Source organism: Tiliqua scincoides, chromosome 10 (genome assembly GCF_035046505.1).
Source record: "Tiliqua scincoides isolate rTilSci1 chromosome 10, rTilSci1.hap2, whole genome shotgun sequence".
NCBI lineage: Eukaryota > Metazoa > Chordata > Lepidosauria > Squamata > Scincidae > Tiliqua > Tiliqua scincoides.
The window spans coordinates 19,782,358-19,809,234 of NC_089830.1; the positions used below are offsets into that span (position 1 = coordinate 19,782,358).

The 26,877-nt window shown below is 48.9% G+C and overlaps 1 protein-coding gene and 1 pseudogene across 3 annotated transcripts in view; both read right to left on the bottom strand.

Moving 5' to 3' along the window:
- Nucleotides 1–2,113: 2,113 nt before the first annotated feature.
- Nucleotides 2,114–26,877, bottom strand: part of APLP1 (amyloid beta precursor like protein 1) — a 43,275-nt gene continuing 18,511 nt past the window's right edge. Inside the window, exons 10-17 of one of the 3 annotated variants that reach the window (XM_066638272.1) lie at nucleotides 26,282–26,410; nucleotides 26,055–26,154; nucleotides 24,410–24,556; nucleotides 19,719–19,742; nucleotides 19,212–19,279; nucleotides 18,205–18,273; nucleotides 6,123–6,266; nucleotides 2,114–4,850 (exon numbers count right to left, since the gene is read on the bottom strand). In XM_066638272.1, coding sequence (XP_066494369.1) covers nucleotides 4,752–4,850; nucleotides 6,123–6,266; nucleotides 18,205–18,273; nucleotides 19,212–19,279; nucleotides 19,719–19,742; nucleotides 24,410–24,556; nucleotides 26,055–26,154; nucleotides 26,282–26,410 — 780 coding nt within the window. In that variant the 3' untranslated portion in view covers nucleotides 2,114–4,751. Of the gene's footprint in view, nucleotides 4,851–6,122; nucleotides 6,267–18,147; nucleotides 18,274–19,211; nucleotides 19,280–19,718; nucleotides 19,743–24,409; nucleotides 24,557–26,054; nucleotides 26,155–26,281; nucleotides 26,411–26,877 lie in introns of all 3 variants that reach the window. The other 2 variants (XM_066638270.1, XM_066638271.1) reach the window with 2 other exon arrangements.
- On the bottom strand, nucleotides 25,136–25,255 carry LOC136661922 (5S ribosomal RNA; annotated as a pseudogene).

The following is a 26,877-nucleotide window of genomic DNA, read 5'->3' on the forward strand; positions in this document are numbered from 1 at the left end:
GTGATGCCGAGGATGCGTCGGAGGCAGCGCATGTGGAAAGCGCTCAGTTTCCTCTCCTGTTGTGAGCGAAGAGTCCATGACTCGCTGCAGTACAGAAGTGTACTCAGGACGCAAGCTCTGTAGACCTGGATCTTGGTATGTTCCGTCAGCTTCTTGTTGGACCAGACTCTCTTTGTGAGTCTGAAAAACGTGGTAGCTGCTTTACCGATGCGCTTGTTTAGCTCGGTATCGAGAGAAAGAGTGTCGGAGATCGTTGAGCCAAGGTACACAAAGTCATGGACAACCTCCAGTTCATGCTCAGAGATTGTAATGCAGGGAGGTGAGTCCACATCCTGAACCATGACCTGTGTTTTCTTCAGGCTGATTGTCAGTCCAAAATCTTGGCAGGCCTTGCTAAAACGATCCATGAGCTGCTGGAGATCAAAGTATCCTCCAGAATATGGCTTTGAGATTTTTGTTTTGTTTTCCTAACAGACCAATGCAGCTACCCCGTGACAACTTTCGGTGAAAATGTTGGAAATGCTCAATTGCTGGGATTATTTGCAAGTTGATGCAACAGATCCTGTAATCCCCTCTCTGTGGAGAAAATCCATTTAGAACCTTAGGTTGAGCTGTACGTGCAAAGTCTGGAACCATATAGGGCGGGTGGGTTTTGCCCTGACCAATGGCCTGAGCAATGAAATCATCTGATTTATCAGTGGAAAAAGATCCGATTAAACAGTCTCACTTGTTGGGTATGTTTGCCACTTTTCTCAGCTCCACATTTCATTGGTTACCTGGCCTTTCTCTCCATCTTGGTCTTGTCCATATAATACTACCTTCTAAACCTGCAGGACTTTGGGCAGCTGGACATCTTCAAGCACATCATTGGGGATCCCTCGCAATCGATAGGATAGCTCTGGTACGGGGGGGGGGAGAGGTTACATTCCCTTCCCTACCCACTGTGGCCCCAATCCCATTCTCCCCAGTCACTTTTTGAGAAAGACATCCAGAATTCCTGTAACACAACCAGCTTGTCCCTTCCTCTGGGCATTTGTCACAGAAAACCACACAATTGATCCACCCAGCTGAAAGAACACATAACAGACAATCCCTGGACAGAGCCACCTGCTTTCCTGACTCCCTTAGCATGCAGCAAGGACGTGCAAAATTGAAAGTAACATGGCATAACATTTCCAAGACTAGGGCACAACTAATCCCAAGGTACATGGGTATCTTGTGAGAGCAACTGCTAGAATTTTATTGTTGACAGTGGAAGCCATTGTCTTGCATAATTCACAGCTGACCCTGATGTATGAATTGGTCAAACACAGGTTTGGGTAAACTGCATTTTGCCTAATGAGGATGCCACAGCAAACTATGCCTTTTTCAGACCAGGAAATGAGAATTGAAAGATTTGAGACTAGGTGGGTTTGGAAGCTGAAAGCCTGTTCACAAATGGCCAAACCATGGTTTAAGCCAGGGGTACCCAAACCCCGGCCCGGGGGCCACTTGTGGCCCTCAGGGACTCACAATCCGGCCCACGGGGAGCCCCCAGTCTCCAATGAGCATCTGGCCCTTCGAAGACTTGCTGGAGACCATGCTGGCCTGATGCAACTGCTCTCAGCGTGAAGATGACTGTTTGACCTCTTGCATGAGCTGTGGGACAAGTGTTCCCTCCACTGCTTGCTGTTTCACATCTGTGATGCAGCAAAGGCAGTGAAGGAAAGGCTAGCCTTGCTTTGTGCAAGGACTTTTATAGGCCTTGATCTATTGCAAGACCTCCATTCATTCATACAAGTTCCATCTCTAATATATTCATTTATGTAAATTTATTCGCATTTGAAATGTAAATTAATTCAGCCCCCAACACAGTGTCAGAGAGATGATGTGGCCCTCCTGCCAAAAGTTTGGACACCCCTGGTTTAAGCTTTTATCCAATGCAGGCTGAAGAGTTTGGCTGACCTAAACCAGCCTCCTTGACTAGGCCCTCTCACACCCCTTCCTTCCAGGGTTCACACAGTTCTTGCAAAGAATGGCAACCAACTCCATTTTTAGCATATTTTTTCCTATGACCCTCCCCATAGTCCTCACCCACGTACAGAGGAGTCCAAGCCCAGAACTAGGGTTAGAGAAGTGACAATATTTTATTAGTTTGGTGGGAGGGCTGGCAATTGAAATCCATCTCCTGGTTTGTCTTGTATTGACATTTGCATCTTGATTTCAAGAGTGTCAGCTTAAAAAGGAACACAAACTAAAACAGAACTGGGGCAAGGAAGGGCAGGGAGTGAATCAGCAAGAGCAGGACGACAGAGCAGAGGTGCGGTCAAGGTGCAGAACCAGACATTCTTCTTTCCCAAAATACAGTGTGGATGGGACTTGGGGAGGGTTGTGGGCAGGTGGGTTGGGGGGGGGAACTGGCCCACCTGTGGGACTGTGCGATTCCACAGGACAAGAATCAAGTTTCTCCAAGTCAGGAAGAGATTCTGCAGGTGCACAGACTCCCACTGTAGCGTGGAAAAGGCAGAACTTGCACTTGCCAAACTTCTCCCTCCCATGCAACTTGGAAAGAGACATGCACCCTGTGTGAGGTGGGATCTGGTCACTCCTCAATGCTGAGGCTTCCATGACTGTCCAGTGGGACTCTATCTGAGAGGGGGACCCCCACCAAAATCAGCCCCATGGACTTTCCTTCCAATCGATCCCAATATCCTTATGAATAGATGCCAGCAACCACTCACTTGACTGCAACTCTATACGAGTAGAATGGTACAGTCCCAAGGAAGCTACCCCCCTCCCCAGTAGTGGCAAGAGGAGCTGGAGGACTGGAGAGAGGATTCTAAAGAACACCTGCCGCCACCCCCCCCCCCCAAACATACCTTTACTTAGTGGCGTTGCTAGGGGGGATATGGGCTGCACTGGGTGACGCGCATGGGGGAGTGGGGTGATACCACTACTGGCCAAAATTTTTAAAACTTTAGTATTTTTAAATAATACCACCATATATCATTCGATGTGTAGTTTCATGCAGAATGCAATGAAACAAACCATGTTGAGATGTCTCTGTTCTGTCCAAAGTTATAGCCAAAAAACCAGTGAGAGAACTGTACGGGAGGAGGTGATGCACTGGTCTCCCGCACCGGGTGGCGCAAACCCTCACAACACCACTGCCTTTACTGCCATCAGAGCCAGAAGCCACAAGAAAGCATTGCTCTGCCCCATCTGCAACAGCAGCTGAGAAATCTGGATCTGTTATTGGAAGGGCAATATTGCCTACCCATACATCTGGCTTTTTCCCCCCCATTGTGAACCCTCTTTGAGAACCATTATGGCAGGAATGCGCTTCACCCCAGTTGCAAAAATGAATGAAAGAGGAAGGAACTTGGCGCAAACTGTTCCAGGCGGCAAAAGAACCTACCCCAAGTGGCTCGCTGCCCCCCTTCCCCGATTCCAGACCCTAGGATGGCTCTTTCCCAAAATTGCTTTGCTTTTTTGGCGATGGGGTCATATGGCCCCCCCCTCCCGCGCCCTCCCTTTGGAATTGACAAAATTCTCCTGTAAGAAAAATGTCCCACTGTAGCTGGCAAAATAAGAGGTGTTATGCCTGCTAGTCTAGTCCAGTAACAGACCCACCCCGCTTCCCCCAAGCATTGCTGAGCTCCCAGTCTAGGTCTTGCTGGGATGGACAAAACAAAGACTAGCCCTCCACTGGTATCTCCTTACATCCTGCAAGGTTGGAGAGAGGGAGGAACAGGCAGGAGGAGGGAAGAGCTGGGATCCTTGCTTCTCCCCTCTCCAAACTAGTAAGTAAGGTGCTGATGAACATTAAACTGGGTCAAGGGAAGAAGAGGGTTTTTGTCCATTCCAGGCCACCCTCTTAGCTGGCTTTCCAATAAATTAAGTGCAACTAGTGAAGGAGGTTTAAAAAGGAAGCGTAACATACAAAAATGGCAAGCAAGCTGAGATGGCCCTTTTCGAGTCCTACGCTGGAGGCAGGCGAGGTTATAGCAATGTGCAGGTGCATGGCTCTCTTGTCTCACACGGAAGTGACAGGCGTTTAAAAAAAAAAAATCCTGCAAAAAGAGAGGTTGCAAATAGGTGCTTGCAGTGGACGGAATGTGCGGAGGAGGCAGCTCTGGGGGAGAGTGCGCTAGGCGCTTGTCTAGTCTTGAAGCAACGCACACGGGTCGGGGTGTGGGCAGAGACTCCAAAACTACGGTCAGCCCTGTGGAGGGTTAAGGATGGTGCGCACAGGAGAGTCCCACGTGGCAGAGCATTGGGTTAGTGATGTGCACCTGTGGAGTTTTGAGGGTTGCATGGGAGGGTGGGGTCTAGGTGCCACTTCCCAGTCTCTTGTGTGACAGTGCTGCAGAGGCCACAGACCCTCCACCTGCGCATAGCCTAGAGGGTTCCAGATGACCGTGGTCGAGGTACCCAGAGATGGCACCAGATTCCAGCAGCTCTGGGGGGGGGGGAGACTCTAGAAATTGGGACAGGACAGTGATGGGGGGGGGAGGAATGGTCAATAGCAGGCCAGTGATCAGAGCTGTGAGACCAGAAGGGAATATGGCAAATGGAAGAACAAAAAGAGGAGGAGGGGACGGGGGGGGCGAGGCTCAGTCAGGGTAGAGGGAGAGGGGTTCAGTGTGAAGCTGCTTGTAGAACTTACCCCCCTCTCCCTCTGTAGATACCGCCCCCCCAAGCTGCATGGCCACGCCCTCCTCCCCGGTGACACCCGAATTCCTCGCCCCCCTCCCTTAGCATCGAGGAACTCAGTTCATCTCTTCAAAGAATTTGTAGGTGGGGTTCTCGTAGCCATGGTTCTGCATCTTGTTCAGCTGCCGCTCCTCTGGGCTGACCATGGGGTCCACCTACCGTGGGAAGAGGGAGAAGAAGGGGTTAAAAGCACAACATTGGAGTTCGCCATAATTGCAGTAGGAGGACCACCAAACCCACGAAGAGGGAGTTGCCAAGGGTGGGACTGGCTCAAAACTTCTCGACACTGGAGACAGTGCACCAAACAGTGCCCCCCTGTCCATATCTGGTGATAGGATGGGCCAGTTTCTGCTCCTCCCACTCCCTGAACCCTGAAAAAATAAACCCTGAACTCCCTGAAAAGGAAGAGGTTGGTGGAGCAGAAGAGGAAGCAGGGAGGACAGGAGAGTAGTGGGCTAGAGAGTCTCCTGAGCCCACCACTCTCTTCACTGCCACACTTTCTCTTGTTTCCTCCCCTCTCTTTTCCAAGCTAGGGCGTGTTGGAGGACGACCAGCAGTTTCAATGAAGCAATCATTGGAGGTGTGTGCTCCCCACCAATCTGCTGCCTCAGTGACCACTGCACTCGGCTAAATGAGAATCAGGATGGTGTAGTGGTCTGGAAGGTGGACTCAGACCTGGAAGATCCAGGTTCAAATCCCCACTCAGCCATGAAGCTGCCTGGGTGACCTCGGGCCGGTTCACTCTCTCTCAGCCTAACCTAGCCTGCAGGGTTGTTGTAAGGGAAAAAGGAGAGAAGGAGCTATGTATGCCCCCCTGAGCTCCTTGGAGGAAGAAGAATAAAAATGTGAAAAATAAATAAAATAAATGGATGCGCCTACCCTGATTCAGAATTTAAAGACATTTTCTCTCTTCAGAGATCAATGAATGCTGTGAATTTTTGGGTAGGGGGAACGGAGTCTAACAGAATTCTCAGGACCGTCACAAAACTACAACTCCCAAATATCTTTGGGGGAAGCCATGAATTTTTTTTAAGAAAGTTTAACACAATACACATTTCTTCTAGGCAGCTTCACATGTCACAACAGTCCTACAGAAAGCACCCTTTTTTTTTCTCTTGGCACATGGGACTATTTACAGTCAGGATCCGTTCAATTGCTATACTTGGGGGCAGGGGAATCAGAATAAAATCTTTCCTCGGGTCATTTTGGCTAGAAACTTTGCACTCTCTGTTCATGTCTTGCCTTCCCCCTTTCCCTCCCCCCATGCAATTTGCAGCTTGACTCGCTAGCTTGAGCCTTCTGTCTTGCAAGAGCTTTCCGGGTGGTTGAACTGCCCTGTGCTTTGTAACCTGCCTTGTGTAGGCTATCTAATCCACGGCTGGACTCTCAAACAGAGGTTGGATTTGGATGGTCCTTTCCAATCGTACCTCAACAATCCCGTGGCTGATGGTCCCGTAGGGCTTCCGGCGAACCATCAGGAGGCTGATGATGATCACCATGGCAACGGCCACTGCCACTACAAGGAGGCCAATTAAAGCACCCCTGTTGATGGTGACCAAAGTGTCTGGCTCCTGTGAAAGAAGAGAGTCAATCTTAATAGAGCCGTATCATCTCCCCCCTTTATCGACTCCAAGTGCTCACAAAGTTAGAGAGGGCACCCCTTGTACCTAAAATGATTTGGGGGGGGGGGAGACAGTGCTTTTGGAAGCAGTAAGTTTCTATAGGAGTGGTTAGCTATGTTGCTTTTGGAACTCTTTGCAAGCTCAGGAACCCAGGGACGCCTCAGGGACACCACATAGTTGGGCCAACATAGTTGGGCCATCACAGATGGGCAAGGGGTGATGTGGGATGCTGAGTGCAGGATGTACTTACATAAGAACATAAGAACAGCCCCACTGGATCAGGCCATAGGCCCATCTAGTCCAGCTTCCTGTATCTCACAGCGGCCCACCAAATGCCCCAAGGAGCACACCAGATAACAAGAGACCTCATCCTGGTGCCCCTCCCTTGCATCTGGCATTCTGACATAATCCCATTTCTAAAATCAGGAGGTTGCGCATACACATCATGGCTTGTACCCTGTAATGGATTTTTCCTCCAGAAACTTGTCCAATCCCCTTTTAAAGGCGTCCAGGCTAGACGCCATCACCACATCCTGTGGCAAGGAGTTCCACAGACCGACCACACGCTGAGTAAAGAAATATTTTCTTTCGTCTGTTTTAACTCTCCCAACACTCAATTTTAGTGGATGCCCCCTGGTTCTGGGCCCCCAATAACCTGGGGAGCATACATGCGCCCCAGACCAAGGATATTATTTTTAAAAAAACGAGAATTCAGAACGTCAGAAAAGGTCGCAAAACATGCACTGCTTGGGGTTAGTGATATCCCAGGAACGATCCAAGGGGACTTCCCAACACAACTGCTTTCAGCTAAACTCTCTAGCAACAAATGGGAGGGGGGAACAGGCTGCGTTCTCCCCACCTCGTGATCAGAATTGGCTGCACGGAGCGTGGAGAAAATGGCAACATCCCTGTAGCAGGAGTGTGGCCTTGAGGGAAGATGTCTGGAGCCCATGAAAGAAAAGAGAAACAGCTGTGAGCATGTCTACAGCTATAGGGGGACGGTGCTTTGTGGCCAATCCCGGAACAAGGTGGGTTATCCATAATTGGAAGCAGCAATAGGGTGACGGCCATTTTGCTCTCTCTCTCTCTCTGCTTGTGTGCGTGCGTGGGAGAGAGAGAGAGAGAGAGAGAGAGAGAGAGAGAAAGACCATTTTCTTCCGTTTGGAATGCTGACCAAGTTTGGGTTCGGTCATTACTTTTATGGATACATGTACAATAATTTTACACATCATAAAAAAACCTCGTGTGAAGGATATCGTGGTGGGGTGGGCCTTGCATGACCATTCCAGGTCCCTTCCCTGAATGTTTCAAGCTTTCATTACAAAAGAAGACTCCACTCCTTTTTCTTATTGGAGATAAATGGAAAAATGCGGGTGATATTCTGTCCAAGTGCTGATGAACTAATAAGAATAATACTCAATATTCATCAAGTACATTCTGATTGCGGACAGCACTTCGCTTGGGACCTGGTTTATGGATGGACCACCTTTTCCCGTATGTTTGGTGACTAGAGAAAAAAATCGAGTTAGGAAAGACAAAAGAAAATATTTCTTTACTCAGCGTGTGGTTGGTCTGTGGAACTCCTTGCCACAGGATGTGGTGATGGCATCTGGCCTAGATGCCTTTAAAAAGGGGATTGGACAAATTTCTGGAGGAAAAATCCATCACAGGTTACAAGCCATGATGTGTATGTGCAACCTCCTGGTTTTAGAAATGGGCTATGTCAGATGCAAGGGAGGGCACCAGGTTGCAGGTTTCTTGTTGTCTTGTGTGCTCTCTGGGGCATTTGGTGGGCCACTGTGAGACACAGGAAGCTGGACTAGATGGGCCTATGGCCTGATCCAGCAGGGCTGTTCTTATGTTCCTCTTCAACAGCTAAAGCCTTGCCTTGGATCCAGCAATTTTCAACCAGTGTGCTATGGCACATTGGTGTGCTTCAAATGGTCCGCTGGTTTGCCACGGGAGTTTGAGAGAGGGTCACTTATTAGTAGGGCTGTCGGGGATACGAGCCCTCTACCGGTAGCACAGTATGCCTTGCCAACTGTCACAAAGCAGATGGTGCGCCTTGACAATTTTAGCACCTTGTCCGTGCGCTGCGAGATGATAAAGGTTGAAAATGGCTGCCTTAATCAAATGGCCGTTGAATGAGGTCCAACTGGCCTCCACTACAGCAGGGCCTTCCTGGGAGTGGCACCAGTTTGATGTAGTTAAGAAAAGGACTATAACTAAATAAAATAAATGCCTGCCAGTCATGCACGTCATGGTAGGGACAATGAAGTCAGGGACAAGTAACTCACCCTCTCCTCTGGAAAAGTGAGAATTGTGACCTAGTTCACAAGGCTGTTGCAAGGATAAAGACTAGTGAGGAATCTGCACACAAAAGGTGCGACTTAGAAGGCAAATGGATTACGGAAAGATTACATCACCTATTGCAAAAGTTCAAGACAGCTCAGTAAGCTTTTGATCCCCGCAGCATTCGTCAGGCCTTCACTGCAGAAATGAAACTGGATTTGTTCACATGCCCAAGGCCTTCTGCACAAAATGATACTTAAGCCAATGTTTCCAGTCCTTGCCTCCACAATTCAGACTGTAAAACGTACAAGGGCTCAAGCAGACATCTGAGTTCAAAAACAGCATCTCCGCTTTCTGTTCCATTCCACTGTGTTTCGAAAGCTCTTCAGAGGAGCACGTTCTGAGCATCACCTGTCAAAACAGCCTGAGCTTGGAGCTTGTCGTCACCTGCTCTTACAGAGAACAAGATATATCGGTGGCCAACTGAACTGGAAGACTCTTTCCAGTTGTGCCGTTCCTGAGCGGCTTCAGCCTCTGATTTTTCCAAGCCCGCCAGGGACCAGAAAGCCAAGAAACGAAGCAGAAACGACCTGTCCTTGCATCGCAATTCCCAAAAAACAGAAGCGAGGAAGTGAAATGTGACATGAAGCAGAGGGTGACCTCAGTCAAAGAAATGAGGATACCCATTATAAAGAGAAATGCAGCTCCCCCGGGATAAATTGACTTTGCGATGGGATTTTGCAGGGAAGCAGCCGATGGCTGCAACTTCTCAGCTTCCTGCCGAGTAATCTGATGCCAGCTAACCACTGGGGGGGGGGGGGAAAGAAGAGAGAGAGCTGAACTAACAGCCCTCAACAAAAGGGGAAAAAGAAAGAGGCCAAGGTGTAGTTGGAGTGTTATGTTACAACAGATGTACGTGTGGGTTGCACAGTCAAAAGATTTCTGTGGGGAGAGGGAATTTTGTATAGAACCAAGAGACAAACTTAAGTAAGAATTGGATGGGCTAAGAGGCACGAATAAATAAAATCATGCGTTCTAAGCCTAAAGAAAATCAAGTGAGTGTGGCTCTTTGAGGAAAGACACCTTTGCACATGCTCAGAAGTTATCTCTGACACTTCATCACATGGTCCATTACTGACCACTGGCAATGGAGGAAAAAAAAAAGCCCAGGCCTAAGCCCCAGAAAACTCATTATCAATTGCTAATGATCAATATTTGAAACTATTGGGACTCATTGTTAGGACTCTATTTAGGCATCACACTTAACCTTGATTTGTGCTTAACGTAGTTAAGAGCCCAGATTACGGTTTGAGGTTCAAAAATGTGTGGGCAAACCATGGTTTCAAAGTGCTTTTCTGTTCCACCTGCTCAGCACATCAATCTCTAGGGGCAACGGCCTTTGAAGGTGGAACAGTGGCCACAACCATGTTTTAGGAATCACGCTGTAACCGGAGTTAGCACAGGTCGCTGTTCTGAAAATTCCCTTCAAACCATGGTTTCAAATTTTGGGTTGCTGACCGCCAGCCACGGTTTTTTTTCTTTTTTCTTCATTCAAGCATCATACTCAGCTTTTGCAATGAAAAAAAGAAAAAAATCATGAATCATAGAGTTGGAAGGGACCTCATAGGTCATCTAGTCCAACCCCCTGCCTTAGGCAGGAAATCCTCTTAGAGCATCTCCAACAGGTGCTTGTCGAGCCTCTGCTTGAATGTCTCCAGTGAGGGAGAATCCACCACCTCTCTCGGCAATCTGTTCCACTGCCGAACCACCCTAACTGTCAGGAATTTTTTTCCTGATGTCTATTTGAAATCTCCTCTCTTGCAGTTTGTACCATTGGTTCTACTTTCAGAGACAGCTGAGAATAAATTATTCCCTTGAAACACAAAATGCATTTCAAGGTTAAGCCTAACCACCATCAAAACTGAGTTGGTGATTGCGGAATCCATTAGATTCCCCTGCCACCATTTTACCTACTGAGGTAAATTCAGTTAGAGACTTTGGATAAACGGTTACTTTAAACACAGGCTAAACGTCATTTAACACTGAATCTAACCCAGCCGTCCTAAACCAGATCACTCCCACCTGGAAGCTGGCGCTGTGGAGGAGAAAACCGATAGGCACGTCTGAAGTGATGGAATCGGTACAGAAAAAAAATGGATCGGACTCTGACTGCCCCTCAACCGCCCTGATTGGAGTGATTTTCTCTACCGAAAAAGCAAATCAGTACATTGGGAATTTCAATTACAGAACTCCAACACAATGTGTCATTTAGCCCCAATACGAAAGCTTCCCATAACTTTATTAGCTTTTAAAGAGATAGTATAGAATTTCCAGAATTTGGAACAAAGTAATCAGACAGCAAGGGGGACATTTAATATGACTTCTTATAAAACTGTTAATTGTTAATGCCCTTAAGAACACATTCTTAATGTTCCCCAATAAATCCCGGGATGTTAAAAAAAAAAGATCTAGCCATTTCCCTCTTCCATGTCTTGCCAATTTAGCCTCGCTCTGCTTTGTTCTCCCTGTAACTTAATAGGTATCCCTGTGCACCCAGCTGGCTCTCAGCTGCAGTCTCAGCTTTGGGTTATATTTCTTGACTAGAATGAGACAAAGACAGAATCCAGCACTGGGCATTTATATATTTGAAGTCTAAGGCCACAGAAGCTCACAACAGGAGAGGAAACTGAGTGCTTTCCACATGCGCTGCCTCCGACGCATCCTCAGCATCACCTGGCAGGACAAAGTTCCAAACAACACAGTCCTGGAACGTGCTGGAATCCCTAGCATGTATTCACTGCTGAAACAGAGACGCCTGCGTTGGCTCAGTCATGTCGTGAGAATGGATGATGGCCGGATCCCAAAGAATCTCCTCTATGGAGAACTCGTGCAAGGAAAGTGCCTTACAGGTAGACCACAGCTGCGATACAAGGAAATCTGAAAGAGGGATCTGAAGGCCTTAGGAGTGGACCTCAACAGGTGGGAAACCCTGGCCTCTGAGCGGCCTGCTTGGAGGCAGGCTGTGCAGCATGGCTTTTCCCAGTTTGAAGAGACACTTGGCCAACAGACTGAGGCAAAGAGGCAAAGAAGGAAGGCCCATAGCCAGGGAGACAGACCAGGGACAGACTGCACTTGCTCCCGGTGTGGAAGGGATTGTCACTCCCGGATTGGCCTTTTCAGCCACACTAGACACTGTTCCAGAACCACCTTTCAGAGCGCGATACCATAGTCTTTCGAGACTGAAGGTTGCCAACACTCTCTCTAAGGCCACAGAGTGGTTAGGTGGGCCACCGAGAAGGTTTTTAACAGGGGCCCTTTGACACATGCACAGTTGATCCTCCTCCATCCTTCCTGCTCCCAGATGAAGCATCCCTGTTGTTTCGGCAACCTTGACGCTCTTCAGGGAGTTTGGGAGCCATGTGGGTTGTTCCAGTTTGGTTCCTATAGGGCACTGGTTCCCAAACTTACCACGGTCATGGCACACCACCATCTTGAATCGCACAAGACCTACAGCCATCTCCCGCAATTCAACGGCGGTGCCCGGGAGTGCTGGTAAGAAGAGGCTGCTGGAGACATCCTGTGAGTTCACTGTGGCATTCTTGGCCTCCACACTGCACTGTTTGGGAACCACTGCCATTGGGTAAGTCCACTCCCAGACCCCGCTGAAGGACGGGTGGCAACCCTACTTGGGTACCTATTTAATACCAGGGCCCTGGGGAATTATACCCGACAACCCCACCTTCTCTGAAGGTGCTGATAAAAATGGCAGCACCAAAAGGACGTGCTCAAGTGGATAACTGAAGCAGCAAAGATGCTGGGAAATGAAATCCTGGCTTTCAACGGCAGACACAATTATGTTAGTAAGGCAAGTCGAGGAATAAATACAGTTGGCACTCAGTATCTGTGGGGGTTCCGTTCCCGGAACTCCCATGGATGCCAAAACCCGCGGATAACTGAATCCGCAGGTCAGGGCCCTCAGCTGACCTCAGGATGCAACCAGATGTGCCTCTCAGGTCACATCTGGAGGTGCTCTGAGGCCCGGAGAAGATCCACATGGTCTTTCTGGACCCCAGAGGTGTCACTTTGGAAAAACACTTCCGTTTTTTTGGGTGAAAACTGGAAGTGCCTTTTTGACACCTCTGGGGGGCTTTCTGAGGCATGTGCACGGCCCCCCAGGGCCTCAAAATGCCTCCCAGACATGTCTGGAAGGTGTATCCAGTCACATTCAGGAGGTCAGGTGGGGCCCTCCAGTGTGGGTTCAGAACCTGTGGTGAGTCAAATTGGTGGGTTCCGAACTCATGGATAAGAAGGGCCCACCAGTACGAGCAATTCATTTTTTTAACCCCAAAAGCGTCTTTCAGGCAAAGAAAAGGTATATACAGCCAAAGGCATGCCTTCTTTGTTTTGTGAGCATGCATGTGCGTGACAGACGGAGAGGCATTCTTTCCCCTGCGTGTGCATGCGTGAGAGAGAACGGAGAATGCCGATTAAGGTGATGCTTGCCATTGACGGTTTGCACGAACTCTATCATTACAAATACTGTAGATATCTTTTCAATCTGCTCTCAGCTGGGAGCACTTGAGCCAACAAAATGATTTCATCCAAAAAGGAGGTTAAGAGAACAAGTCTCTCAATCATGATGCCACCTCCCCCCCCACCAAGAAGTGGAAGTAATTGCAGAAATGTGATGATGTCACTGCCGATTACTTCCGTGTTTACTGCATGTTCAGAGAGGTTGCAGCCAATGGCTTTTTTGCTTTTTTTTTGCCAAGAAAAAGCGCTTGCAAAGTGCCCACGGGGGTTGGGGGGGTGCAGGAGAAAGTACTCTGGTGGTGAGGAGGCATCCTTCTCTTGCACCCCCTGCCCCTCGGTATCTGCCGTTGCAGGTGTGGGTTGGAACCCCCTGAAGGTGTTGCACCTGGGGCAATGTGCCCCCCCTGCCACCTTAACTATGCCACTGTCCCCAGTTCCAATCTCTGATGAGAGCTCAGAAGGCAGCTTCCAGGCAAGTTGTTCCTGCTCAGTCTCAACCCTTCAATCTGCAATGGTGGAATAATGATACTTGCAGGATGTTGGACTCAAAAAGTGCTACACCAATTCAAAGTACCAATTCATGGCCCTGTATCCACTGGAGTTCTGGAACCCTCCGTGGATACCTGAATCTGAGAATATGAGAGGACTCCTTCCCCAACCCTCCAGAAATAATAATAATAATAATAATAATAATAATAATAATAATAATAATAATAATAAACAACTTTATTTGTATCCCACCCTTCTCCCTAAAGGGACCCAGGGCGGCTAATATGGGTCCTCTGAGCCCAGGAAAGGCCATGAACTCCACTGCAGTCTCTGCCAGGCTCAGACTCTGCCGGGTTCAGGAAAAAGGGGCTGTTCTTTCCCCTTAGAGGGGAAAAATGTCACTTCCAGATGTTTGTTTTTTTTTTTCATAAAACCAGAAATGACGTTTTTAATGCCTTAAAAGGCATTAGGGTGCCTGGGGAAGTCCCGGACGACCGTAGCCTCTGCTGGCCTCAGTGAACACTCCGGAGGGCACTGCAGAGCTCCCCAAGCCTCTAGATGGGGCTCACGCTGGGGGGGGGGGAGGTGTGCAGGGAGGCCCCATGGACCTGATCCGCAGAAAAGTGAATCTGCGGATACAGGCCCCCCCCTCCCATATATTATTAAGGCCCAAATCCTAACCAACTTTTCCACACTGGCATAGCTGTGTCAATGGGGCATGTGTTGCATCTTGCAGTTGGGTGGCAGTCACAGAGGCCTCCTCAAGGTAAGGGAATATTCAGTCCCTTACTTTGGAACTCCATTGCCCTTGGTGCTGAAAGTTGGTTAGGATTACACCCTCAGAATTATTATTAGTAAGCATACTTACATGATATATAGTAATGATTCATTATATATAATGATAAAATATTCTTGCTATTATTACTCCCTTTAAATTAATAGAGCAATCTTGTGCACATTTACTCAGAAGTAAGTTCCACTGTATTCTACAGAACTTATTCCCAGGAATGTGTGCTTAGGATTGGAGCCTAAATGGTGTAGCCCTGATTTATTTGTAACATGTGTTAGCAAGGGGTGCCCAAGATCTCCTGGTGGCTGAGACAATGACTAAGGGCCAAATCCTATTCCAACTTTCCAGACCTAGCGTAGCTGTGCCAATGGGGTATGTGCTGCATCCTGTTGTGGAAGGGTAGTCACGGACGTCTCCTCAAAGTAAGGGAACATTTGTTCCCTTACCTCCAGGCTGCACTGCAGCTGCGCCGGCACTGGAAAGTTGGCTAGGATTGGGGCCCAAATGCTCACCATCACTCTTGTGTAAATGCTTTCCCCCTTCCCAGTCATGTGCCAGACACGATCTCCACTATCCCTCCTCGTCCTCTCTGGATTCAAAAAGGAAAAGGGGAAGGAAGAGTTAGTGTGGAGAAAAGGAGAGGGGTGAGCTAGAGTATCGGGGACACTCTAGCCCACCACTCTCTAGCCCATTTCCTCTTCTGCTTCATTTCCCTCTTTCCAAATGCTGAGAGAGGGAGGAGCAGCAGCAGCAGAAAAGGAAGAAGCCCCCCCAACCCCCTTCCCAGAAAAGGGAAAAGGCCCCCCCTTCATGGATGGGTTGCCCCGATGCTAGCTCTCTCGTTGCCTAGCTCAATGAACAAAAGAGAATGATCCAGAAATAAATTCCAAAGGATAATTTAAAAAGAGCAATTCGTCAGGGGACGTGCTTGAAAGCTGTACAGAGGCCCAATTTTAAAAGCGCTGTCATAATAATGATCCAGAATTTGCACGTACCATCAACAGAATTCAGAAGAGCCCTTTCTAAAAGAGGAAGGAAGGAAAAAAAGGGCTGAAATTCTATCGGTTTTAACGTAATAAAAAGCTTAATAGGCTTGAACTGAAGAGGGTGGGGGTGAAAGAGATGAGAAGCACTGAGAGAGAGAGAGACATTAAAGCCAAGGAAAATAATTTTTAAAGGATTGCATTAGAAGCAGGAAGACTGCCAGGGCAAATTTGCTGGGGTCATTAGACCATCAAGATGTAAAAAGAACACTTAAGGAAGACAGAAATATTGCAAAGAAGTTAAATGAGTGCTTTGCATCTGTCTCAGACAAAGACAAGGCTGGAAAGAGACACCCGAACTGTTTCTCGGGCAGGCGATAAATCTGAAGGAATGACACTGACCAAATCGTCTTCAGAGGACATTTGAGAGCAAACGGAGAGATTAAACTCATAAATCAGCCGGAGCAGATGGAATTCTCCCAAAGAGTTCTAAAGGAACTAAAAATTTTAAAAAAAAATTTTTAAAAAAAGGAAGAAATGAAATAACTGCAACATTAGCACCTGGAGCTAGCAAGAGCAAGCTGTGCTCCGAAGCCCAGATTCTTCAGGAGGATTGCCTTGCTGAATGCTGACTGCAGGCAAATGGGATGCTGGGCACAGCACAAAAATTATGCGCCGTGCATTGTCTTATTGCTGGGGAGGGATCTTGCACGCACCTTGCAGACAGATGCTTTGCACTGCCCGTGATGACAGCATTCATTACCTTGTGGGAGTGGAGATGGGGGGGCGCTCCCCTTCCCCCTAGAGGCAATCTATCACGTCAAAGTTGACAGTACCAAACATCTGTTTGGTAGGGAGCCTCATCTATGTGTCCTGCTAGTCTGTGGATCAGTGCCTCCATGCTTCTATCAGAGGCTGTCGAGATTCTCTAGCAGAGTGGACCTTTGCATCTGCGGTCCCATATCGGTGGATATGACTCACCGTGGACATAGGACCCCCGGATGCTAAGGGTTCACCTTGCCCCTGCACCAGGCCTGTGAAAGCCAAGGAAATGGCCGCTGGAGGCCTCAGATAAGTCATCAGATGCTGAACTCAGGCACCCATGGTTTTTGGTATCTGCAGGGGTTCTGCAAACAGAACTCCTGAGGATACCAAGGGTCAACTTGAACTTATAAAAGTACCTAGATGTGAGCCTGGAAGTCTCAGGCCAAACAAACAATGATTTCTGCACTGGGGACAGTGGGGCGTAGGTTGGGAGCTCACATGGGAAAAATCCTATGCAGACATTGCACCAGCCACAGAGGGCCCCAACCAGGCAGAAGCCATCTTGGGATGGAGCTGTGTTGCAACACCCAGGCATTGGAACTGCCACTGATTCACATTACATGAACAGTGGGCCGTCCCTTAAAACGGCTGCATGGCAAACGCTGCTTGTGGCAACCTATTTGGCATGAAGCAACTTGAAGGTGTAGCGGTTTGAGAGTTGGACTCAGACCAGGAAGATCCAGGTTCAAATCCTCACTCAGCCAGGAAGCTTCCAGGGTGACCTTGGCCCAGTCGCTGTCTCTCAGCCTCACCTATCTCACAGGGTTGTTGTGAGGGCAAAAGGAAGGAACTACATACACCACCCTGAGCTCCTAGGAGGAAGGGCGGAAGAAAAATACATAGAACGAAATATTACTGCTATAATTTTCACCAGGCCACCACCAAATGCTTAAAAACCCAGCAGTGTGTGCAACACATACACAAAATAGCTAACTTTCTTTTTAGGGCAGGAGAGGGCTGAATCTAAGCACTCCCCCCACACCCAAAAGGGGCAATTAGTACTCTCAAAGCTGATAGTATCAAACAGGATGACAGTCACGCAAAGAGATCCAAATCACCTGCTCTTGTGGATTGGTTGAAACAGGTGTGGAATAAGATTCACATGATAAAAGACTAAATATTATGGAATCGCAAGAAAAGACAACGCAATACTTAAGTTTCCCCAGGAATGGGTGCTCCTTATAAATTACTGGAATAAGAACTTTAATGACAACATTTACCCATCCAGACTATTCTCACTGATTTGACTTTTCGATGTGGAACCTTGGAATATAAGACATTACAGACACAAACCTACGCAGGCCTGTTCAGAAGTAAGGCCCATTGAGATCAATGAGATTTACACCCAGGTATCGGGGCCCAGCTTCCTTGTTGAAAAGCCAGTTATGGGCTCTAGGTGGCTCATCATTCAAATGCACAATGCCTTCAGGGACATGCTGAAGTTTCCACCCTCACGCCCTTCTCAGATACACACACGTACACAACATGCAACACAACAGCTGAACGAAAGGGAGGGTTGGGTGTGTGTAATGCGAAGCATGTGTTGGAAATGGAGAGAAGGAGAAGGACAATAAACTGCAGTTCTCAGGTCATGATAAGAGAAGGTTGAGTTTGGTTGGCAACCTTCAGCCTGGAAAGACTATGGTAGAAGCCTACAGCACCCGGTATTCCCAGGCGGTCTCCCATCCAAGTACTAACCAGGCCTGACCCTGCTTAGCTTCCGAGATCATGGTAGAAGCCTACAGCACCCGGTATTCCCAGGCGGTCTCCCATCCAAGTACTAACCAGGCCTGACCCTGCTTAGCTTCCGAGATCAGACAAGATCAGGCATGTGCAGGTTGAGTTTGGAGGGATGAGTATGGAAGGGATGGAGGGGCAGACAACGCAGACAAGGGAAGGTTTGGGGTTGGATGCACACCTGACCAGGTGGGAGGGCGAGGTGCAGTTGTTTGTGGCTGGCTTCAGAGCCACTTACCAGCTCGTCACGTTGGATCTCTTGGGACTTGTACACCATGCCTTTGACGTCGGAGGCAGACACGTTAACCTAGGGCAGGGCAGAGGAAATAATTTCAGAGCTAGGGACAGCCACAAGGGGAAGGCAGCAGGACACTCTGGGGGAGGGAAGTCACCTCTTCTCTGTCATCAAAACACCACCCCAGCCGCACAGAGCAGAGGTCAGCTTTGCTGTCCTTCCCTTCCTAGAGACAGAAAGTAAGCAGCCAGGATTTCCCCTTTGGAGCCTGATGGACCCGGTTCAAAGACACAGGCGCAAACGTGGTATCGTCCTCTACACAACAGCCACACTCCAGAATTCACATGGAGAAGCTTATTTGAAAGCGCCGCAAGTGTAAAGCTAACAGATCAGAGATCTGATCCCTGCCAACTGAGCTTAGGGGCACCTTTCCAGTACAGTGGGCCCTCTTTATCCACAGCTTTGGAACCCGCAAATTTGATCCACCACAGGTTCTGAACCCACGCCTGGAGGACCCACAGAGGACCTCCTGGAGGCAACCAGAAGCACCTTCCAGAGGTCCTGCTGAACCCCACCCACGGATTCCATTATCCATGGGTTTCAGTATCTGTGAATGGTCCAGGAACCGATCCCCCATGGACACCGAGGTTCAATCTATAGCGATTCCCTTATATTTAGCAGGGAGAGCAGCCATCTCTCATCACCCCCACGGCTGTTTCTGGCTTCTTCCTGATGTTTCTTTTTAGACTGTGAGCCCCTTTGGGGCAGCGCACCATTTTCTCATAGCTTTTGCTCTGTGAACTTGCTGTTGAAAAGTGGTGCATCATGACTCCTTACAACAGAAGGCGAGAGTTTGACAGGCAGCCTGAACTCACCCTCCCAGTTCTACTCAAGAGCAACTGCGGAATTTACAAATGGTGTGAACACAGCCATGCACGGCTGTATCCTTATGACCTTGTTGCCATTCATAAAACATCAAGCATCAAACAAGCCCCCCCCCCCAAACCTACCTTGCGTTCATACTCATATAGCAGGGCCTTGTCGCTGGTAGGGTAGTCATACTCGGCCAGCCCCGAAGCTGTTGAGAAATGAAGCTCGAGTGAATGACGAAGGGATAGAAGCCCCAATTCTCAAGCATTCAGTATTTATTTATTTACTGTACTTTTTAATCCTCAGGTGGGAACCCGAAAGCAGCTTACAAAAGATCATTAAAAAAAAATACAAGAAATCATAAAGTCACAAATAAAAAGACCCTAAAAATTCACAAAGCACAACTTTAAAAACAATTACAATAAAACACACAAGCAGAGCAGAAGCCTTATATGAAAAGACAGAGCCTATAAAATTCAGATGTCCTTATTCGAAAGGCAGACAACTCTAAAGGCCTCTCTGAAAAGAAGTGAATATGAATAGGCCTACCCACTTGGGGCTGCCCACACCTCTGCCCACGTTCTCCTCCCTCCCAACCCGGAGAACACTAGAAGAAGGAGACCCCGAGCGTGGAGCTGGGCACTCACCTTTCTTGTCCACTTGTTCGGAATCTGCCCATCCCCCACAGAGCACCCGAAGGAGAGAGGGAGAGAAAGCACGGCAGAAAGAGAGCAGAAAAAGAAAGTTTTGAGTTCAAAAGGAAGACAAGCAAAACACCAGAACAACATGGCACTGAGGAAGTAGGAGACACGCTGGCAACTAGGGATGTAGCCAAGCAACCCTATGAGGTAGACGAGGCTGAGGGAGGGAGAGATTGGTCCAAAGTCACCCAGGAAGCTTCATGGTCGAGCAGGGATTTGAACCTGGACTTTCCAGGTTGAAGTCCAACTCCTGAACCATCGTGGCTCAGTAACTTTGGGGAAGGGCTTGGTGGTGGAGCCCCTGCTCTGTGTGTCCCAGGCTCTATCCTTGATTTCCCTGAATAGCACCAGAAGAGACCCGAGTCGGGCATCTCAGAACGTAGACAAGGTTGCAGCTAGGGCACAGTGGTCTGATAAAGTAGGCTTCAGGCACCAGTGGTTTTCCAGCCATGCTGGATGCTTAAATCAGGGGTTCCTCAAGGAGATCTTCTGTAAGAGAGGACAATCAAGCCAGTGGCATAACTTAAGGACGGCGGGGGGGGTACATTGCCCCAGGTACGATGCCTTGTTGTGGTGCCAACCCACACCCCCGACAGTGGATCCTGAGATGGAGCTGGAGCTGGCCTGCCCGCCGTGTCTCCCTACCCATGGTGGGGGGGAAGGGGGTGCAGGAAAAGGTACTGCGGTAGGGAGTATGCCTCCTTGCTGCCACCCACCCCCCCAAAAAAAACACACCTGGTCAGCTGCTCAAAGCAGCTTGCAACCACTTCAAGTGCCGTAACCCAGAAGTTACTGGCGGTGACCTCATCATGCTGCCACAATTACTTCTGGATCAGGCACTTCGGGAGGGGGGCATGGAGAATACTGGCCCCAGATTCCAGAGGAGGCAGCTATACCACTGCTCCAAGCAGGAGGCCTAGTGCACATAGGAAGACTTGACCAGAGCCAAGCTTTAGAACAAGCACCTGAACCATACACAGCACACAAGGATTCCACAGCTGACGTGCAGGGAAAGATTGAGAGAATCTCTCTCAAGCTGTACTCCTACACACACTTTCCTGGGAGCAAGCTCCACTGAACACAATACATTTTGTAGACCTGCTTAGGACTGTGCAGTCATTCACACACACACACGCAGACTGTGGGCTGTTTATAAATGAAATTTCAGACAAACAAGAGGAAGGACCCCTTTGCACAAGGCATGACAGTGTTGGGCAATTCACTGTCACAGGATGCAATTATGGCTATAAGGACAGATGGGCTTTATAGAAAGGGATTGTTACATCCACAGAGTCTAGATCTACTAGGAACTTCTAGACATGGTACCTAATGGAACCTCCATGTTTTGTGGCAGTATATCTTTGACTACCAAAGTACTGAGGAACACAGCTGCCATAGTACTGAGCCTCAGGGCCCAATCCTATCCAACCTTCCAGCACCGGTGCAGCCTCAATGCAGCCCTGAGGAAAGGGAACAAATGTTCGCTTACCTTAAGAAGGCTTCTGGGACTGCCTCCCCGCCACAGGATGCAGTGCACACCCCATAGGCACAGTTGCACCGGCACTGGAAAATTGGATAGGATTGGGCCCTCGGGCAGTGGCAAATCTGATGGGACCCAATTCCCGGTCTCACCACTGCAGCAGACTGGGAAGAGCACTAGAGTCGCAACTTATGACTTCCCATCCTAAACCTCCTGGGGAGTCCGACTGACCAATGATCGGACTTGTCAGATGAGGCGGTACGTTTGTTGGACCCAGCATGGTGGTTCTTATGTTCTCCCAACCCCTCTTCCTGCTAAATCATTCACTGGTCTCTGAAGGAGAGGATTTGCTGCTTTTTATAGCTTCCCTCTCTCTCACATTCTCATCATTTCATTCATTGAAGAAAGGATTAAAATATTCCTTCAGCAGGCTAATTACGATCTCACTCAATAAAGGATGCGCCGCTTGCCACTACGGAAGAAAAATCTCAATGGTTGAATGTTGAGTGATCCACAATGAAAAGGTTGATCTCATTTTGGTGTTTTGCTCCCTGGGATGGGAGAGGTGAACATAAGAACATACGAACAGCCCCACTGGATCAGGCCATAGGCCCATCTAGTCCAGCTTCCTGTATCTCACAGCGGCCCACCAAATACCCCAGGGAGCACACCAGATAACAAGAGACCTGCAAGGCTTCCTGGGAATTGTAGTTAAGAACATAAGAACAGCCCCACTGGATCAGGCCATAGGCCCATCTAGTCCAGCTTCCTGTATCTCACAGCGGCCCACCAAATGCCCCAGGGAGCACACCAGATCACAAGAGACCTCATCCTGGTGCCCTCCCTTGCATCTGGCATTCTGACGTAGCCCATTTCTAAAATCAGGAGGCTGCACATACACATCATGGCTTGTAACCCATAATGGATTTTTCCTCCAGAAACTTGTCCAATCCCCTTTTAAAGGCATCCAGGCCAGAGTGCTAACCACCTCCCCTCCCTGCCCACCCTCCCCCACCCCAAAATGCCTCCTTCCTGCCTCCTCCCCACACCTCCCCAAGACCCCTGCATTGGCCGATCTTGGCCAACACAACTCACCCTTCCTCCAGGGCCCGCACTGGCAAAGGGAGGTACTTTTGCGACACTTTCAGGCCAGTACAAGGGACCTGCATCGGCCCAAGCGCAGGGCAGGATTGCGCCCGAAGTCTCTCAAGTGCTTGATAAGTAGAACAACCACCATCACCATCATTATTAAATTGCAAGATCTGGAACCTTTGCAATGTTGGGATACCTCTGTCGGTCTCTGTAAACTAAAGGGCACACTGGCCCCCCTCCCGAGTGATGGATGCCCCAGTTATAGATGTCCATGTTTCACTCACGTGCAGCAAGTCCTTCATGTGATAGCTTTGGGCTGGAAAGAACTGACTGTTTTGAGGTACTTATACTACTTTCTGAGTTCCGTACAGACCTTTGGAATGGAACTGGCCCCTAAATTGGAGGCTTAACGTATTTGGGACAACCCAAGTGTTGGGTTGAGGTGAGACTCAGCTGTGGAGCCCTGACCTAATCTCTAGGCTTGGTCTTTTAGCCATTCTGCTACACCATCCAGGTTCTTAGGGATATTGGGCAGGTGCATTTTTGAATTCATTTTTTGTCTGTTTCTTACAGAAAACCTTCATCAAAGCCACACAGACGAATCCATCAAAGCACACTGCATCAGTGACCCCAATTGAAAGGGTTTCCAGGAAGGTGGGGAGTACAATCCAGATTCAAAAAGGGGAGAAAAGAGTGAGCTAGTAGAGGGGTGGGAAGGAGGGTAAGAGAAGGGTAAGAGAACAAGCACCACAAGCATTCAGTCTCAGTAACGTCCCCAAGCGCACACATCAAGAAGATCCTTTTTGCAAAAGGTGGTCAAGAGATTGACGGGGTAACACCACACCAACATCAGCTTCCAAGCAAAGACTACATTACAGGAGAGACCATCCTTGCAAGCTTGCACTTCAAGATGACCAGATATCGTGAAATCATAAATGCTTTCCATTTTTCTTCATTTGACCTGGTTTTAAAATTTAATGGACTCATTCAAGTTTTGGGGGGAAAGGGGCTGAAAAAGCTCCCCTATTGCTACTTCACCCACGAGGGGCTGAAAGGAAAGGATCAGAATGGATGACTATTCCGTGCATGAGGTTTTAAAACAGAAAGGCCATCAGGCCTCTCTCCCTGAAGCATCTGTTCTCTCTCTCTCTCTCTCTCTCTCTCTCTCTCTCTCTCTCTCTCTCTCTATCTCTCTCTCTCACACACACACACACACACACACACAATTGTACAGCACAGCTTTGCAAACACAGGTCTAAAAATCAAAAAGGTTTTGGGACAAGTGAGAGGCGATACAGAAAGAGTTATTAAATCCCACGGTTGGGATTCCCCAAGGTGCCCTTTCTCCCACCACCACAAGCTGTGGAGTGGGACCGATCCAGACCCTGACCATGAGGTAGGAGTTAACCCAAATCCACCCTGTGCTGGTGCCCCAAACAGTATTGTGGGGCAGGGGATTTTCAGCAGGAAAGTGCCATGGGGAGCTGCTATTGTTGAAAGTGCCCTCCAATTGCTATTGTTCCAATCTAAACAGAGGTCCCCTCTAGGCAGGGCTGCTGAGAGCTGGCATTGGGCCCAGGACAAGATGTCCGATTGGGCCGTCCCTTTGTAAATTTGTTTTGTACTACAGTGGGCCTTTGGTATCTGTGGGGGATCCGTTCCAGGACCCCCGCACAGATACCAAATTCAGCAGGTAATTAAAGTCTGTGGGTAGAGGGCCTCAGAGGACCTTCTGGTCAGGTCTGGGAGATCCTCTGAGGCCTTCAGTCACAGACGCAGCATCCATGGATATGGAATCTGTGAATGCGGAGCCCACTATATAGTTTTGTCATGGCTCTGGCCCTGTGGATTTTGCCTGCCCCCCTCTCTTCAGGCCTGCCTCTGGGTGCTTTTGCCGCCTCCCGAGAATTCCCAAGCCTGGGATTCAGTGAAGGGTTTGGCACTTGGAGCTTTGGTCAGGATAAAGATTTGCGAATTTGACAGAAGTGGGGAGGGGGGAAGAGTCAAAGAATCCTGTCAGCCGCTTCGGCCAGGCTCCCTCTCCTGTTGCCACAGCCTTGCTCACCTTCTCCATCGCGGGGATATGAATGGCTCTCAGCGACCAGGTCCTCACTACTGTCCATCGGCAGGAACTCCTCCGTGGTGCGGGTCTCCGAGATGGATGTGGTGAGTAGGTCGTTGGTAGCTATCCGCTCTGATCTCAGAAGCTCCTCTGCAAGAGCACGGCATGAGTCACAAGAGCCTAGACTAATGGCGTCGCTAGGGGTGTGGGAGGTGCAGGCCCACACTGGGTGATACCCTACAGGAGGGATGACACCACTACTGGCCAAAATTTTTAAAAAAAACCTTAGTGTTTTTGAATAATACCATCATGTTACGTATCGATGCGTAATTCGATGTGTAATTCGATTCAGAATGCAATGAAACAAGCCATGCTGGAATTGCTCTATTCTATCAAAAGTTAACAGCCAAAAAAGTTAACAGTGAGCAATGGTGCATCACCATGCCCACCACCTGGGGCACTGCCCTGCCCACAGTATGGGACGAGGTCCGTCATGGGAGTGACACGTGGACCTCCTGCACTGGGTGACGCAAATCCTAGTGGGGCCGTTGGCCTAGAACGGAGGCTAGTCCTCTTTGCCCCAGTACCAAACAGGGGGGAAAAACTAGCCCATGGTCCCCTTGAAATACCTGTTTTCTCAGGTGATCAATGAGCAACCAATGATTTAGTCTGCTGAATGAAAAGGGCTTGCATGGTTGGCAACCTTCAGTCTCGAAAGACTATGGTATAAGCCTACAGCACCCGGTATTCCCAGGCGGTCTCCCATCCAAGTACTAACCAGGCCTGACCCTGCTTAGCTTCCAAGATCAGACAAGATTGGGCATGTGCAGGGCTTGCATGGATACATGGAAACGGCACATGAAATGGGATGGGGAGGAAAGTGGACATGAAGTATAGATTGTTCTGGAAGAACGGAGGAGACAGACTGAAGAGGAGATGGGAGATGCTTCCCAAGTACACCCTCTTCAGAGCTTCCATTTTCTAAACCAGAAAGGTAGTGCACACACAGCAAGTCCTCACTTAAAGTTGTTTCATTTAACATTGTTCCGATTAAAAGTTGTTCAGCGGTTCTCAGCCTTCTGACCTCTGCGCCCTCCGCAGCGGCACATTTTAGAGCTACTGGAAGCCACTTCTGGGTTGCACTGGGCCCACAAATCACTTTCTTGGTCTGGTTGTGCCCCAGAATGCCTGGCCTCTGCAAGGCATTCTGGGCCATGACAAGGCTTTGTTCGCAACAGGAAAGCGCACAGAGAATCTGCCACTTGAGAGAGTGTTATTAAGCTATGGTAAAAAAATGGTTGGCAGCCTTCAGTCTCGAAAGACTATGGTATAAGCCTACAGCATCCGGTATTCCCAGACGGTCTCCCATCCAAGTACTAAACAGGCCTGACCCTCTTAGCTTCCGAGATCAGACGAGATCAGGCATGTGCAGGGTAACAGAAGCTATGGTAAAACCTGGCCTAAAGAAGCCATGAAAATACAAACTGGAACTATGGTAAAACTGGTTTTGTTATAAGCCATTTTGCTTAAAGTTGCAGTTCCCAAGAAACCTATCAACAATTTTAAGTGAGGACTTACTGTAGATTAAATAAAATGAATGAATGGAATGAATGGATGATCTGGGCCATGAAGGCTTTGGGGTACACACCGATGTCTCCTCGAAGCTCCTGAGCAAGCTGGGGGTTCTTGTAGAGCAACGCCAAGCTCTGGTTCATCCGCTCTTCAATGACGTGGAGGTGGGTGTACACCTAGGGGGAAGAATTCACTATGAGTTCCATGGTCGCTCCCCACTAGAGACGTGGTCATAGACAACCACCCAAGATGGCTGTGGGAGCCAACCGGAGAAAGGAAGGAGGGGAGGGGAAGCCATATCACCTGGAACTTCATTTGCTCTGCCTTCTCAGGGTCGGCGGCAGCCACGTGCTGATAATGGCGGAGGGTGTGACGCTGGTCCTTCTGTTCGGCCCGCACGTACCTCTTTAGAGCTGATAAGACCCGTTCCGGCTGCGTCAAAACAGGAGAGCATAAATGGGATGCCTGCTGGCTGTGAAAAGGAGCTGTTTGTACAAGCAGTTGCAGCTGCTGAGTAAAGAGATGGGTAGAGAGTCAGCAACGGGGCCGTACCCTGTCCCATGAGCCCCAGGGGGGGTCACTTGCTTTGAACGCCAGCCTTGCAAGCCAGGCCTTAGATGCCACTCTCTTGCTTTTCCTGTCTCCTGAATTTGAACATTTGGGGGCCCTGTAAGGTGGAGCTCATTCCATATGGTAACACCAGCACTGGGTTGCAGTGTTGGCCTATATTACTTAAAGCAAGTTCACCTTTGCGTCATTTATGTCCTACAGAACAACAGGGCTGTGCATCTCCTCTCCTGTGCACCTGCCTTGGGTGATTCCAGGCTACGTACTCCAGGTTACTCCATCCTCCTCTGCTCAGAACACATCGGCCAGGGCTTGTCTGTTCTCCTCCTCCG